The following is a 14,252-nucleotide window of genomic DNA, read 5'->3' on the forward strand; positions in this document are numbered from 1 at the left end:
TGTCACAGTCTGCTTTTTCCAAATAACACAAACAGCATCCGAGCCAATATTCAAACTACTTTGGATTAAGATCAATGGAATAAGCATCTAGCCCGACAGCCTTTTGGTCAGCTGAGCATTTATCACATCTCTTGCCTATAAAAGCTCTTCACCGACAGTAATGGGGCGAGCTGATGCACAAGAGCAGATGACTTTTGGAGTGGAAAATCCACATATGATGCTGAACTGCATTTGTGCTTACAATGAAGGGATTTCTCAGAGTTTCTGAAGTATAGAGCAGGCCTGGATTTGACGTATAGTGTGCCTGGAGGTTCAGCTTGTCCATCCTCTCTGTCCCAGTATCGATTATCTGAGAAGAGGAAAGCACTACATCCTCCTGGTTCCTTCCTGCTGCCTCACCTCCTTCCAACAGCAATCTGCCACAACATACATCACTGCCCTTTTAAACTCAGATAAGAAAACCTCTTAATAAAATGACTGTGGTCTTTCAGCGTTATTATTCTTGCTGCGATATTTAATCAGCATCTCTGGAAAACAAACAGAGCACAGACATATGATTTGCACCAAACAAAAAGAGATTTGAAAACCGTTTGTCATTCAAGGGATAACAATGTTGAGAGCAAATGAACTGCATTTATGTGTGTTTCTCCTTCATTGTATAAGCACAGCTTGGCTGTATCATTGTGGCGGTAGATTGCCATCTAGTGGGAAAGTCTGGCAACACGCGATTTAGGTGCTCTGTAAACATATTAACAGATCATTGGAACAAGTGGATACAGTACAGTGGAAAGGACAGAAAGTGCATTTTTGTCTGAAGTTGGATATTTTACATTGCTGGATTTTTGTTCTTCTAGAGGTTTCTATTAATTGCAAACTCATCTGTTCTTATTTTGTATCTGCAGATTTCATCTGTCATTTCTATCACAATTCAAATATGTTTTTTACAAAAGTAAAATAGAGAGAAAACACAACTGCATCATTGGAGACCCAAAACACTCCCTGACTGCAACCTTTTCTCAGTGGCAGCTTGCGCTCCCAAGATATGCAAGTCAGGTCCATATCTTGGGTGCACATGCAGCAGTTAAAGTGACACTTCAACTTGTATGTTGCTTTCCCTGTGCAGACTCCCATGACCCTCTACAATTGGATTAAAGTATAAAGGTAAATAAAGAAATTCGTGAATATTGTCATTTGGCTCAGTGTTTTTCAGAAGTCCCATAAATCAGCTCAATCCTCGACAAACATTTCGTCCACCTGTCTTGGCACCAGGACAGCGTCACATTGTGGGATTTAAGGATGCCACTATGCTTCCTCTTTCTCCCTCACTTCAAAAGCACCGGAGTGGGGTGACAGGCCAGGGGAGGGGAGCCCCATTGTTAATTGGCCTTTTCAGCTGAACAGAGAGGTGAAAGGAAGAAGAAGAGAGGAGGACAATAGGGTCCCATTGCCTCTCCAGAACAAGAGGGATGCACTGCCTAAAAAGATAGACCAGTCAGAGCACATATAGACCTGCGGGGCTCTCCTCAGACAACCCCAAACGGAGTGAATGAGGCAATCAATCATGTTGGCTGCAGCTCCCTCGGAATAAATGGCCTGTAGCCTCGATGTAGACTGCAGAATGTTTTTCAAAAATGATCTGGTGCTGGAGTGGTTCAGATAATGATTTCAGGGTAGCAGTGCACAAGCATGAGGTGTTACTTACCAGACAAACAGTTTCCTCGCATTTCAGTCCTCTGCTGCTGCGGTTCAATGGGACGATAGGTACTCTTTTTCACTTCAATAAGGGGATGAAGCTCAATTAGCATTTCACAAGTCCCCTTTTCCTCCTCCATTGCAACCTTCCCCGCGGAGCCCATGCTTTCTCTGGGGATTGTCCTGTTTTGGGCCCTTGTTGCCGTTGGCAGGGTGACAGTATTCGAGTGTGCAAACTTGTGCTATTGTCCGCGGGCCAGAGGGAGCCATGGAGACCCCATAATATGACACAGGAAAATGTTTGCTGATGGCAATTCTATGGGCTTTGTCCGACTCTTTCTCCTTCATGACGACTCGATTTGAGTCTCTAAATGTTTGACTACAAATGCAGGAGTGCTATCCAGCTCCTTTCCTTTGTCCCGCGAGGTTTGAATGAGTAATTCAGCCTTTGTGTCGCTCGATTGAGGGGGCAAACAGAAAGACAAGATTCTTGAGCGTTCAAGCCCCTTTCCATGGTTATGCACTCTTTAGATGCTCCCCTCACCAAATCCTACAGCTGACATCACTCTTGGGGAGGGTAGGGGGGGGGGGGGGTTATCTATATTTAAGACTAAACTTTAACCGCTCCAAGATAAAGTTAGAATGCATGCCTATTTCAGCAAAACTTGCGCTCATTTTTATTCATGCGCACTCCGGCTTTTAGGAGATGTTTGGCCAACGCGCGGAAATCACCGTGCAGGAGAAATATCGCATCCCCTCAGCGGCTTTTTTCCAGGTATCCATGACAACAATTTGCAATGGTGAAGAACTCGATACCAGGGCGCTTGGAGGCTGATTGGGTGCATTGTGAGGGGCCTGGGGTCGCTGATTGGTTCAAGGGAAGCACCACAACTACAAGGAGTTTATATTCATTCAACTTGTTGAAGTGCTCAGCCTGGAGGGAAGTCTGTGCTTGGACTGTGGCTTGGAGTGAGTCTGGAGCCATCCAGCAGTGGTGAGCAATGGGTTATTATTACTCTGAACAAATATCAACTGAGAACCATCACATTCAGTTTAGGTTTGGTTGCAGAATTCCTTTAAAAAGAAAAATGTGCAATTGCGCAAATCCTAAATTGTTTTTCTGATTTCCCTTTAGATCTTGATGGTGGACTACAATATCCAACATGGACTGATTTAATCAAAACCTTTGCAAATATGGCAAACGCAGACAGTGAAGTAAAGACGTTGCTAAATTTTGTGAATTTGGCATCCAGCGATATCAAAGCGGCCTTGGACAAGTCAGCTCCGTGCAGACGCTCCGTGGATCACAGGAAGTATCTGCAGAAACAACTGAAGCGATTCTCCCAAAAGTACTCCAGAGTCCCGAGATGCCACACGCACAGGTCTGCTGAGTATGGGTGCGCCAAACCAGTGGGGACTGGTCACCAGAGTGTGAAGGTCACGGAGAAGGCCGGTTCGGATGCGCAATGTGCGGAGAATGTGGGGAGCGCCGTGGAGCAGGTGCCCATGAGGAAACGCCAACTACCAGCCTCGTTTTGGGAGGAACCTAAATTGACCCCAACTAAGAGGGAGCACTCATATTTAGGATTAAAAAGGAACCATGCAGGCACTTCCGAGGGCAGTGAGAATGACAAGAGGAAAAGGAGTTGCGATAAGGATGATACAAAGGCCGCTCTCTCGGCGTCCAGTCGGCGCAGCTCTGCGGATAAAGAGACGCTGAAATTGGACCTGACCTCTCACCACTGCGTAAATGTGTGCGGCTGCTGCCCCTTCCAGTACCACGGACACCAGGTCCTCCACAGTCACATTGTTGTCCCACATCCGCCGCTGGGACTGTGGACTAAAGCTGCAGAGACAGAGAGACCTGAGCATCCTTATGGACAGAAAATCCACACGCACGTTGTGGTCAAACCCATACCGACCAAACCCACCGTCCAGTCACCGATCTTCAGTGTGTTTGGATTCATTTAATTACCCTACTAATGGAGCAGTCACACCCAAAATGTGTAAATAGGACTAATTATGTTCTTGTTGCATTCTACAAAGACAACTCTTCATTTTTCAACATTTGTACATGAGACACTTCCTCGAGCACTTATTGGAAACGTAATCTATTTTTATTGTTTAAATCTAAAGGGCTAAGTTGCACTTGCAGAATAGAAAAGTCAGCGAATGAATGAGCACATCCTGTTTTACTTTTGTCTTTCAACTATGAGAATAGAATGTGGGACATGGATTGCTTTTTTCTTTGTCAAAGTAATGTATGATAGATAGGCCCATTTGAAACAGTGACTTTTATTTTTAAATAAATGATTCAACTTCCCTGGAGAACTCCTTTGGGCATTAGATTATTTTTGCTTTCATTGAGTGTTTCTGTGAAACTGCAAAACACTATGACGGACAGATTAAAGAAATTTATTATGCACATTTTACATATGTTATAAATAGATGTTTTACACATAGAGAAATGCATCCAGAGATAAAATATATGCGATGAAGCTAAAAAAAGAAACAAATTGATAAATTTAGTCACAGCTATGATGCCTACATTGCTTGAAGTTCAGATTAAAGTCAGTCAGCCAGGCTCAGGTATCTGATCAGTCTGTCTGGCAGAGGTAGACTTGTGAGAGATTTCAGTCTGTGTCTCCCCATTTGGGTCCGAATCCTAAATCTGCAAAGGTGCAGCAGTGGACGAGGTGACGCTGTGGACAGGACAAAGAGAAAAGATCAAGAGGATTGTCGCTTGCATAATTGTAGACCACATTTACGTTGTATGCATGTGTGAGGAAGTGAAAGACAGAAAGAGACACGTTTGCATGTCAGGATGATACGATTTTGTCAGATGCTTACATGACTTCCTCTTAACAGCGAGCCATTCTTCTCGGCTGTCCAGCTGTTCAGTGAGCTTGCTGCAAAGCTGAACATGACCGACATGCTCCAGCAGCAAGTCGATGATCGGTCCTGCCCATTTACACATGACGGCTGTTGAGATCCACTCACAGAACTGAAAAGGGAAAAAAATACACTTAGAAAGAACATTTCAGTTCTTGTAAAATCCCAGACACTGCTTTTGCCTATTTTCCACACCTGTGTTGCTCTTTCTGGTGGCTCACTGCAGTTTAAAGGAAGCATATTGTCATTCTGCAAAACAATTCTGTTGCTGCCAACTGTTCTTATGTGGGATCCTCCTGATGTTGGGTGAGGGGCACAGCCGTATGCACAGGTAAAACAGGAGAGGGCATCACAGCCATTGTCCAAAAGACACTTGAGTAGAGGCAAATTATTCATGCAAAGGGCAACAACAGCGGGAAACATCGGGGCGTAGGAGGGTATTCTGGCGTTGACATCGGCCCCTCTCTCCAGCAGTAAAGACACAGTGCTGACACAGCCCTGCCGCACAGCCATCAGTAGAGGACTGACTGGGTCCAGACTAAGATTAGCGCCAGCGTTCAGTAACACCTCTGCCGTCTCGGTGCTGCCGTTGGCAATTGCAAAGTAGAGAGCTGTTGCTCGTCGATCAGCGTACTGGATGGAGCGACTGTCGGCCAGTGTGGCGTTTACATCTGCGCCTGTCTTGAGCAGCACAGCTGCCACGGTGTGTCTGTTGTGCTCTGCTGCTAGGTGGAGGGGGCTGATGCAACTGTGCCGGAGCCTGGCTCGACTTGTCACTGAGACAAGCAGGGACACGATCCTGCACACAGAGTGAGGACACAAAATACATGAAGACAACAAATACTAAGCCGTTTTCTAAAACTCTCGTCATGGCCTTATTCATAATAACCACTCTATTGTACATTATAACAACACATTTTGTAGCTGAATACAAATATTGCAACTTCGGCAGTGTTTTCTGTTGTAGTAATACCTCATCAACAAGTTACTTACTCATGGTGTCCGAATTGGGCAGCAATATGCAGCGGCAGCAGTCCTGAGTTGGTGGGTTTGTTGGCATCTGCATTTTTAGTCAACAGCACTGCAACGCTTTCCTTGTGGCCATTTTTACTAGCCTCATGCAGAGCTGTGCCCCCATCACACGTCTGCATGTTCACATCTGCACCTACAGAGAAGCATGGGTCTTTTATAACCTTGAAATGGTGATTAGAAACATTAAAAGGAGTCATATTTTTGTGCAGAAAGATACCTTTTCCAATAAGGTAGCAGAGCGCCCTCATCTGTCCTCGCTGAGCTGCTACAATGAGTGGTGTGATGCTGTAAGTATTAGGTGGATTGATTGCGGCCCCGGCTCTTATTAGTATCTCACAGATCTCTGTGTTGTTCCTGGACACGGCCTCATGGAGGGCTGTCCAACCCTGACCACACCGCTGGTTCACAGTGGCCCCATGGGTAAGAAGGAGGCTCACCATGTCCATATCCTCCAGCTCGCAAGCTACAGAAACAGACAAGTCATTTGGCTGTTATACGGTTATCTATAGTTTCTGAATAGTTCTGTTGTGTAGAACCCTGCTGTACCTTTGAACAGAGGGGTTTCTTTGTTCTTGCTGCTGATGTCGGGGTCGGCGCCCGTCTCCAGAAGGCACTGCACACATGACAAGTGTTCACAAGACACAGCGAGCAGCAGGGCCGTCTGCTCCTGCAAGGTACGTTTGTCTACCGATCCTGGATGGGCTGGTGCAGAAAATATTCATATCACACAAACCAGTTTGGTGACTCGTTTTGTTTTTTGAGAGTGTACAAACAGAGCATCAAAACGCCTGTTTGAACAGATATGTCTATGGTATCGTTCCCATATTGTCACTCTGAGCGCATGCTATTCAAACAGAACAAATGTACATGCCCTTAATACCGCTTTTAATGTCGTACCCCTCAGTATGATCTTCAAGCACTCTGTCTGTCCCGAGAAGGCAGCATCATGCAGAGGTATCCAGCCATCTTTGTTCTCCTTCAGCAGGCTGATAGGAGCGGATGTTGCCAGATCATGAACAGCCTTCACTTCCCCTCTCCTGATGGCAAAGACCACTGGCTCAACATCCCTTAAAAGGAGAGAAAAAACACTTGAATTGACATACACCTCAACACAATCAGACAACATCACGGTGTGAGCGCTGCAGTTTTGATGCAACCATGAGATCGCCAATATTTATATTTAGGTGATAAAAATAATAATATACTACAATACAATAAACAATTCTAACTGGTATAATATGTTATTCATTTCATCAAAATCGAATATTTCCTACTCATATTCTACAACAGTTACACAGGAGTCCTCAGTTGAGCAGAAGGTCCCCCAACACACACACACGCGCGCGCGCGCACACACACACACACACACACACACACACACACACACGCGCAGTCAACAAAAGACTCACTCCGCCTCTGACGCTGCGTCGCTCTGTCTGTCTCCTCTCCTCCTATCTCCTCGCAGTCGCGACATGACATTATTGCATTTGCCTCCAGCATTACGGAACTGAGATAAGTATTCGGAATAGATGAATTTCGTCATTGCTGATGATGAGAGATTTCACTGCAGTGTTTCCTCTCACAACGTGGCGGCGGAGCGGCGCAGCAGCGCCAAGCGGGGCTCAGCTGTGCCGTCTCAGATTATTTTGGGACATTGTCAGGCGGCAGAGTGACGGCTTTATCCATATATGTCAAGAGACTCGGACATCCAGAGATAAGGCGGACAGCACTGAAGATAATGAGGCCGAGATGTCTTTCTTTGCACACGAAGCCTTTATTTAATTGGCTGGTTTCCACATTAAACAATCAGTTCATAAAAACAGTCATCTTAAAGCGTACTTTTGGAAGAATAGGCTCGTACAAGAGGAAAAACACAGCGTGGGATACCAATGAGTACTACGGAAGATTAGAGACACAGACAGGACGCCACAGACATTGCAGTCCTGGACTGTATCCACAGAGAATGCTATTTAATAAATATTGCTGTTATGTCCTTCATTGTTGTGAAGAGAGGAGGTATATAGCTGCTATAATCAAATGGACTGTACAATCAGGGCTGTAAGACTTTAGAAATACTGGGACCACGAGTCTGAATTCCCCCACTGATCCTTATACACACAACCTTTTTGACTTTTTGTTTTGACATTTTATTGATTTAATTGTGCAATTATATTTGAATTGTTTCCCAACTTTTGAAAATGTGGCTGCATAGTTCAGGCAAAACTATAACTCCGGTAAAAAACATCAGGTTCTGTTTGAGTCAGTTGGGCACAGTTACATAATTATTCATGTTCATGACATTTTTTTAAATGTGAAGCACTGCTTGTACTTTCCGCACTATACCACTTTGAGGGGGCTGCAGTTTCTCCACAAGAGGGAGTTTTTTTTTCATTGACAGACCACATGCTGATCTATGGCATCAATTAAAGTAATAGCAGAAGCAGTTTCTGCCTGCAGATGTACTTCAATGTCTGCTTGTAGAAAATGATGGCTGCTGCACACTCACAGGCCTCCTGCAGGCAATAAGGAATTGAGCAGTGGTTTTTCTTTTAAATACTTTTCTTTGTGTGTGTATTCTCAAAGTTAGCTGAACATTTTTTTAACAATTGAACATCTTTTTGTAACAATTTACTTCCAGATTATGTTAACCACTCAAATACTGTGGAGCTATTTAGTTTGTTTAGACATGAGTAGTTATTTCCCTTCCCTTGAACCAGAGATAACAGTCACCTGTACTGAGCCACATTTATTTAAACAAGTTCACAAACACCAAAGTTTGTACTTCAAATATTCAGCGCAGACATAGTAGTGTTCTTTGTTTTTTTTGTTTTGAAGACTAATTATGCTGATCCATTGTTGTGACAACTTATAACCATGCCATTTATAAAATACTACAATTCATATAGAAAATTATAAACACATGCCGTTACTAACCACACAAAAAGACTGATTTCAAGATTTCAAATGGATTATTCAGGGTTGTTTTATTACAAGACATTTGCATACTATACAGTACTTGTCTTAAAAAAGGTGAGTCATAAAGTAATATGATCTTTCCTCACCTGGGCAGGTTTACTGTTGAGTTGGCGGAAGTGTGGCGACTCAGGGAGTAGACAGCCAGCCTGTCCTTGATATCGTTGTTTAGTCTCTGGTAAAGAGACCTGGATCTGCTGACTGCGATCATCACAGGAGGAGATGTGTTGTCCAGTCTGAGGACTGAGACATCCAACAGCGTGCTGCTGTCTTCTTCATAGACCAGAGATGAGCCTGATGATCCAGACCAACAGAGTCTGAACAATTACATAAGCAAATGCACAAACCTGCGTCAACACACATACTCTACAGTCACACTGTGTGAATTAAAGACCAAGATCCTTTGACAGAGCTGAAATCTGCACTTGTAGACATCAGCGAGCAGCAGCTCAGGCAATGAGGATAGATGCCTTTTAAGGGCATGTTCAACTGTGTTTGATTCCACTTGATTCTGCAGCTCTAGAGGCAACGCTGAGGTGAGGTCGTGTGTGGTGTTACAGTGAGTTATGCAGCGGAAAGTTGGCACAAGAACAACACATAACGTTGGAGTTAGCGTTTATTTGCTCAACTATGAGCAAGTGGTTTCTTAATGGTTTAAGAAAACACTGTTTATTTTTAAACAAAGATAAAACACACACAGAAAGAGGAGAGATTTTGAAGACCAAGTGTATCAAATGTACCTTTAAAGCTTATAATTCAAAGACTGCATCTCACCACGTGTCAGTGTTCCTCGTCCTCATTCAAAGAAGTTGCTTTAACATTACAAACATGTTGATCTACCTGCATAACAAGAGAGATGAGTATCCTTCTGCTGTATTCGCTCTTACTGGCTTGACATGATGAAGTGTGCACACAATGACAGCTGATTTTTGTTTCACCATCCCTTCTTCGGAAGTGTTTGTGAAGAATGCTTCCTGCAACAAAACTGGAAGTTGCCTCTGGTTTACACTGACGCGTCTATCAGCAAGTCTATTTACAGCTGGAGGAACCAGACTACTCTGAGGCTGTTTCCACATTTCTGAGGAATCTCACATTGTTTTGGCCGATGAATACAAACTTGTTTTCAACTATATGGTCTCATTCTCTGATTCCAGGTTATGCAAAAAGAACAGCCAGTACCCACAAAACGAATTGTGGTTTACTGCCGGTTGCTTTTATGTTCACATTAAATGTGACAGGAACTACAGATACACTAGTTCCTGCCGTACATCCATAAAAATAAACCTAATACGTTTATGGCAGTTATCTCTAAGCGATCATCACATACATCAATAAATGTGTATAGATAAGATGTACATGTACTTTTATATACAAACTAGAAGATATAAAATCCATATTGATCCTTCTACCCTTATTAATATAAATGGAAGTTGAATAAGCACTTAAGGAAGGATTAGTTGTTTGAGAAGAGAGGAGATAGTGCTGATACTGAGAGGTGGTGTTTAATTGCAACACTTTAAAGGTGTAGTCAGCATCGTTAACATTGCCTCTGTCTCGTTTAAGTGCGTCAGCAAGTCTCGTCAGTGATTACACCTGCGGTTTTCCTGCTTTCTCAAGTCAAATTGTCTTTTAGGAAAATGGTCTATTGGTAAAACTAATGCAGATGTAACCATCGTGCATTTTATTAATTTACCCTTTGCCTTTCATGTAATGATGTTTCATATGTCAATGTCCACTATATATGAAAAAAGCTCGATAAAACTATAAGTCCCTCCACTTGAGAATGTGTGCTTAAAATTCTCATTGTGACTTCCCTTTGATGTTTGACCGTCAGAATGATGTACATGCAGAGTTGAACACCAGGAGGCTGTTTCCATATTCATCCCCTGAAGGGAGAAGGTTTCTCTGTGCTGACCTCAAATCTGGATTTAAGACACGCACATTGAGCATGATTTGGTGAAGTTTGTTTGCAAATCATGGTTCAACATGCAACTTAGATTGAGAACGGACCGGTCAGTGATATAGACATTTTGCATCCACCAGTTCAACTTTTGAAATTGAATTAGCATATTATTTGGGAAACTAAACTACTGTTTAGTTAGTTAATCTAATACTATACTATTTCATTGTATATACTGTGCATTTTTTACATTTATTATTTTTACTTTTTTATACTTTAAACAAACAAATCTCCCCTTGCGGGATGAATATCTATCTATCTATCTATCTATCTATCTATCTATCTATCTATCTATCTATCTATCTATCTATCTATCTATCTATCTCTCTATCTATCTATCTATCTATCTATATTCAACAAATCTGGACTTTTCAGCGAGGGATAAGGAGAATAATTTGCTACGGTATTCTGGTTCTACTTTTTTGTCAAAATAATGTATCAGACAGAAATTACAATTCAAAGCAGAGTATGTGCATACTGTATGTCTAGAACATGTCTGAATGGGATCTTTAACACAAAGTTGCCAAAGCAGCAGACTTTATTTTCTTAATTATGCTTTTATTATTATTTCAATGTCAATACCTGGTCAACTGGAACGTATTTCGCTGGTAAAGTCTGCAGAGTAGTGTATCATGTGAGCTTTTCACAGAGTTGATAATGGGGTGCATCCCAAACCCTCTCTGGACTTCAGCAGAGTCTGGGGACTCGGTTCTCTGAAATTGGAACGGAGTGAGCGCTCTTCACGTTCTCCTCGTGCCGGACCTGTAACGATTTCGTTTCTATGCACACGTTGCTCTCATTCAACTCACTGAAACAGAAACCTCCCATCTGGCAGTTGCCATGACAACGGAGAAACGATCCCTGCACATTCTCTGTTGCCTCGCACGCGGTTCCAAGGAAACTGCAACACAAATCCAGGAAAACATCCGGTACAGACTTTCTGGTCTCACCCGAACGTGGAATAACTGCAGCACTTGTTTACTCACCAGGATTACTGGACAATATATTTGCAAAAAACAACAACAACAAACAAACATGATGACGTCCTCCCTGCCTATCCTAAATGACAGCAACCCCCGACTGAGACTGACGGTGGAAAAAAGAAGAAGAAACATTTTTGTAACACAACTGCACGACACCAGGTAGGCCGGTGCTTGTAGAATACAATCGGAGGCCAACTTTGTTCCTCTTAAACCCATTTATAAATGTGTCGATTGAATTGTTCTGAAAATCAATTTCTCATCAGACACAGAAAGGAGGAAAATGTCAACTACCTACCTGTTGTGACAGAGGTGAGACAGAATAAGTAAGCATGCTGTTAAAAAATGATGACCTAGGAAACTTTAGGAAATAGAATATTAAAATAATGACACAGAAAATTAGGTTTCGTGGGCTGTGATGACACTCTTTTTTTAAAGATAGTTTGCATGGACAGAGTTTGAGTGTTTATTCGATGTTTAGACTTCCAGCAGAATCCTTGAGGCAGGAGTGAACACTTTGCAAAAGACCCTGGTTCTGAAGAAACAGGCTGAGTTGGACAAAGTGAACCAGCAACTCGCACTCAAACGACAGGAGTTTAAGAACCGCGTGGAGGCTCTAGCTCAGAGAAGGTCTGACCTGGAACTAAAACAGCAGCAGGTGAATTTAAACCCCCTGAAACTACTTGAAAGCATGAATGATTATGCTCTAGAGATCCACTGATGACACTGGCCAATATAAATACCTTTGGGATCTGTATTTTCACCCAGACTAAAGAGAGGGTGATGAAGTTTGAGAAGTTTGTGGCTGAAAATGAAGTGAAGCGACGCAGAGCGCTGAAGAATTATGAGGCTGCACTTGAGCTGAACATTTCTAAACAGAGAGAGATAGAAGATCTGACAGATCACCTGAAACAACTTAGAGCAAGGTGAGAACTCTCAACCGACGCCTTAATGCAACCATCACGCCGTCACTTTTAACCTCAGTTTTCATATCTCAATTCACAGAAAGCAAGTTTTAAAGGAGAGAATGTCAAAATACAAAATCTATGAGGACTACTTGATGAAAACAATAGATCATTTCCCCAGCAGTAAGTTAAACGGACTCTTATTGGCCATAAGATCCATAACAAAACTTACATGAATCTGTTCTGCTTATCCTAATGAGTTAATTACACACTGGCAGTAAGCTGGACCAAACTGCACAATGTCTTTCAGCTTACCTTGATCATGGGGCTGAATCTTTGGTGACGCCCTTCATTCGGCGCCACGAGATCCTGTCCATCACCCACCGGCAGCTGCTGCAGCGTTTGTGGCGTCTGGAGGAGGAGGTGGAGCAGGGCCAGCAACAACTGCTGATCATGAAGCAGGAGCACAGTATTAAAACAATGGTCAGACACACACACACACACACACATTCAATTGTCAATGCTTGAATGAACGACCTATTGGAGTTTGCATGTGTGTTGTAGATGGCCAATAAGGAACTGTCTGAACTCCAGAGTGAGTTAGAAACCCTCAAAGAGAAAAACAAGCAGGCAGAGGTTGACCTGCTGATGAAACAAGGCCTGAACAGACAGAAGGTATGCTTTCCAGATTCTAAATTGGAAAGGACTAGTTTGCAGATTGGAGTTGGGGATAGAAATGTTTTTAAATGTGCCATTGTCACTCAGGTTGAAGAAGTGGGTCGTTTGATTATGGCAATCAACAATCTTGCAGAGCAGTGTTATCTATCAACATATGGACCTCTGGAAAACATGAACATACTGACAATGATGGACATGGTGAAGGTAATATCTTCAGAAAATAGTCGCTTGTTATATGGTAGTAATAAACGTTACTTTACCTACTTTTTAACGAACAAAGAGTACGATTTCAGGAGTACATCCTGGACAAGGCGGACACGGAGAGGAGAGCGAGGAGACTGATGGAGTCTTCTGCCATGACGAGTAGGACAGCTCCGACCGACAAAAGAGAGAGGGGGTCAATGAAAGGCATCGGCAGTAAAACACAAATTAAAAGTTCAAGTAAAGTCAGTAGAAAGAGTGAGACAATGAGTTGATGGGGAACTTTAACAATTGAACATGGTGTCACTGCTTCCAGTAATCTAAGTTTGTTGAGTGTGAACATTCATTTTGAAGCAGTAGTTTGACAAGAACAAGTACAACATGACAAGTATGACAACTACGTCCGCTGATGAGGAATGGAGATGCATGGAAATTAAAACTCTGGGAAAAGCATATGAGCAAACCTTGTGTTAAGATATTTTTCTCATCATCTAAAAGTGGTTTGATTTTTGGGGTTTGTGTAACAGAGTTTCAGTGTTCAAAACTCTTAGTGAAAAATGCGATGCACCACGTTTTGCATTTAACATTTCATAACGATTTAGAAAATGTCTTTGGAATGTAATCATTGTTGCATTTTAAAATAAAATGTGTTTACAATCAAATGATGCTGTCAGACAAGAAGTAACAATTAGTACCCATCAAAACGGCCTATGCAATGGTACGTATGCAATTTCTATCACATTTAGATTATACAAACGACAGAGAAAAGATCTGTGATTTAATGAGTATTTGAAATTACGTAGAATAAATTATTCTTTGTGATATTCTGTATTTTCTATGATTAAATCCTGTTATTTTACTAAATAATATATTTCAGCAGAGAGAATCTGACTTTCCTGTTATAAATCCTACACATCATCGAGGAACAAATGCTGCAAT

The 14,252-nt window shown here is 42.4% G+C and overlaps 3 protein-coding genes across 3 annotated transcripts; 2 read left to right on the forward strand and 1 right to left on the reverse strand.

Annotated features, from left to right (window-relative positions):
* Positions 1–2,886: 2,886 nt before the first annotated feature.
* Positions 2,887–3,663, forward strand: LOC306790740 (protein FAM181A-like; the record flags this gene model as incomplete). Its single annotated transcript, XM_079287221.1, has 1 exon — positions 2,887–3,663. The coding sequence occupies one exon, from the start codon at positions 2,887–2,889 to the stop codon at positions 3,661–3,663; it is 777 nt and encodes a 258-aa protein (XP_079143347.1).
* A 374-nt stretch (positions 3,664–4,037) lies between these two features.
* LOC306790421 (ankyrin repeat and SOCS box protein 2-like) lies at positions 4,038–7,159 on the reverse strand (the record flags this gene model as incomplete). The annotated part of the gene is made up of 8 exons (XM_079286675.1): positions 4,038–4,394; positions 4,543–4,696; positions 4,780–5,383; positions 5,578–5,749; positions 5,834–6,079; positions 6,163–6,318; positions 6,514–6,683; positions 7,026–7,159. 8 exons carry the CDS (start codon positions 7,157–7,159, stop codon positions 4,264–4,266), a joined length of 1,767 nt encoding a protein of 588 aa, XP_079142801.1. The 3' UTR covers positions 4,038–4,263.
* Positions 7,160–11,587: 4,428 nt separating this feature from the next.
* ccdc197 (coiled-coil domain containing 197) lies at positions 11,588–13,588 on the forward strand (the record flags this gene model as incomplete). Its single annotated transcript, XM_079286146.1, has 9 exons — positions 11,588–11,691; positions 11,796–11,841; positions 12,011–12,187; positions 12,298–12,455; positions 12,535–12,617; positions 12,745–12,917; positions 12,999–13,109; positions 13,200–13,316; positions 13,406–13,588. 9 exons carry the CDS (start codon positions 11,588–11,590, stop codon positions 13,586–13,588), a joined length of 1,152 nt encoding a protein of 383 aa, XP_079142272.1.
* Between the last annotated feature and the right edge of the window lie 664 nt (positions 13,589–14,252).

Source organism: Melanostigma gelatinosum (assembly GCF_949748355.1).
Source record: "Melanostigma gelatinosum genome assembly, chromosome: 16".
NCBI lineage: Eukaryota > Metazoa > Chordata > Actinopteri > Perciformes > Zoarcidae > Melanostigma > Melanostigma gelatinosum.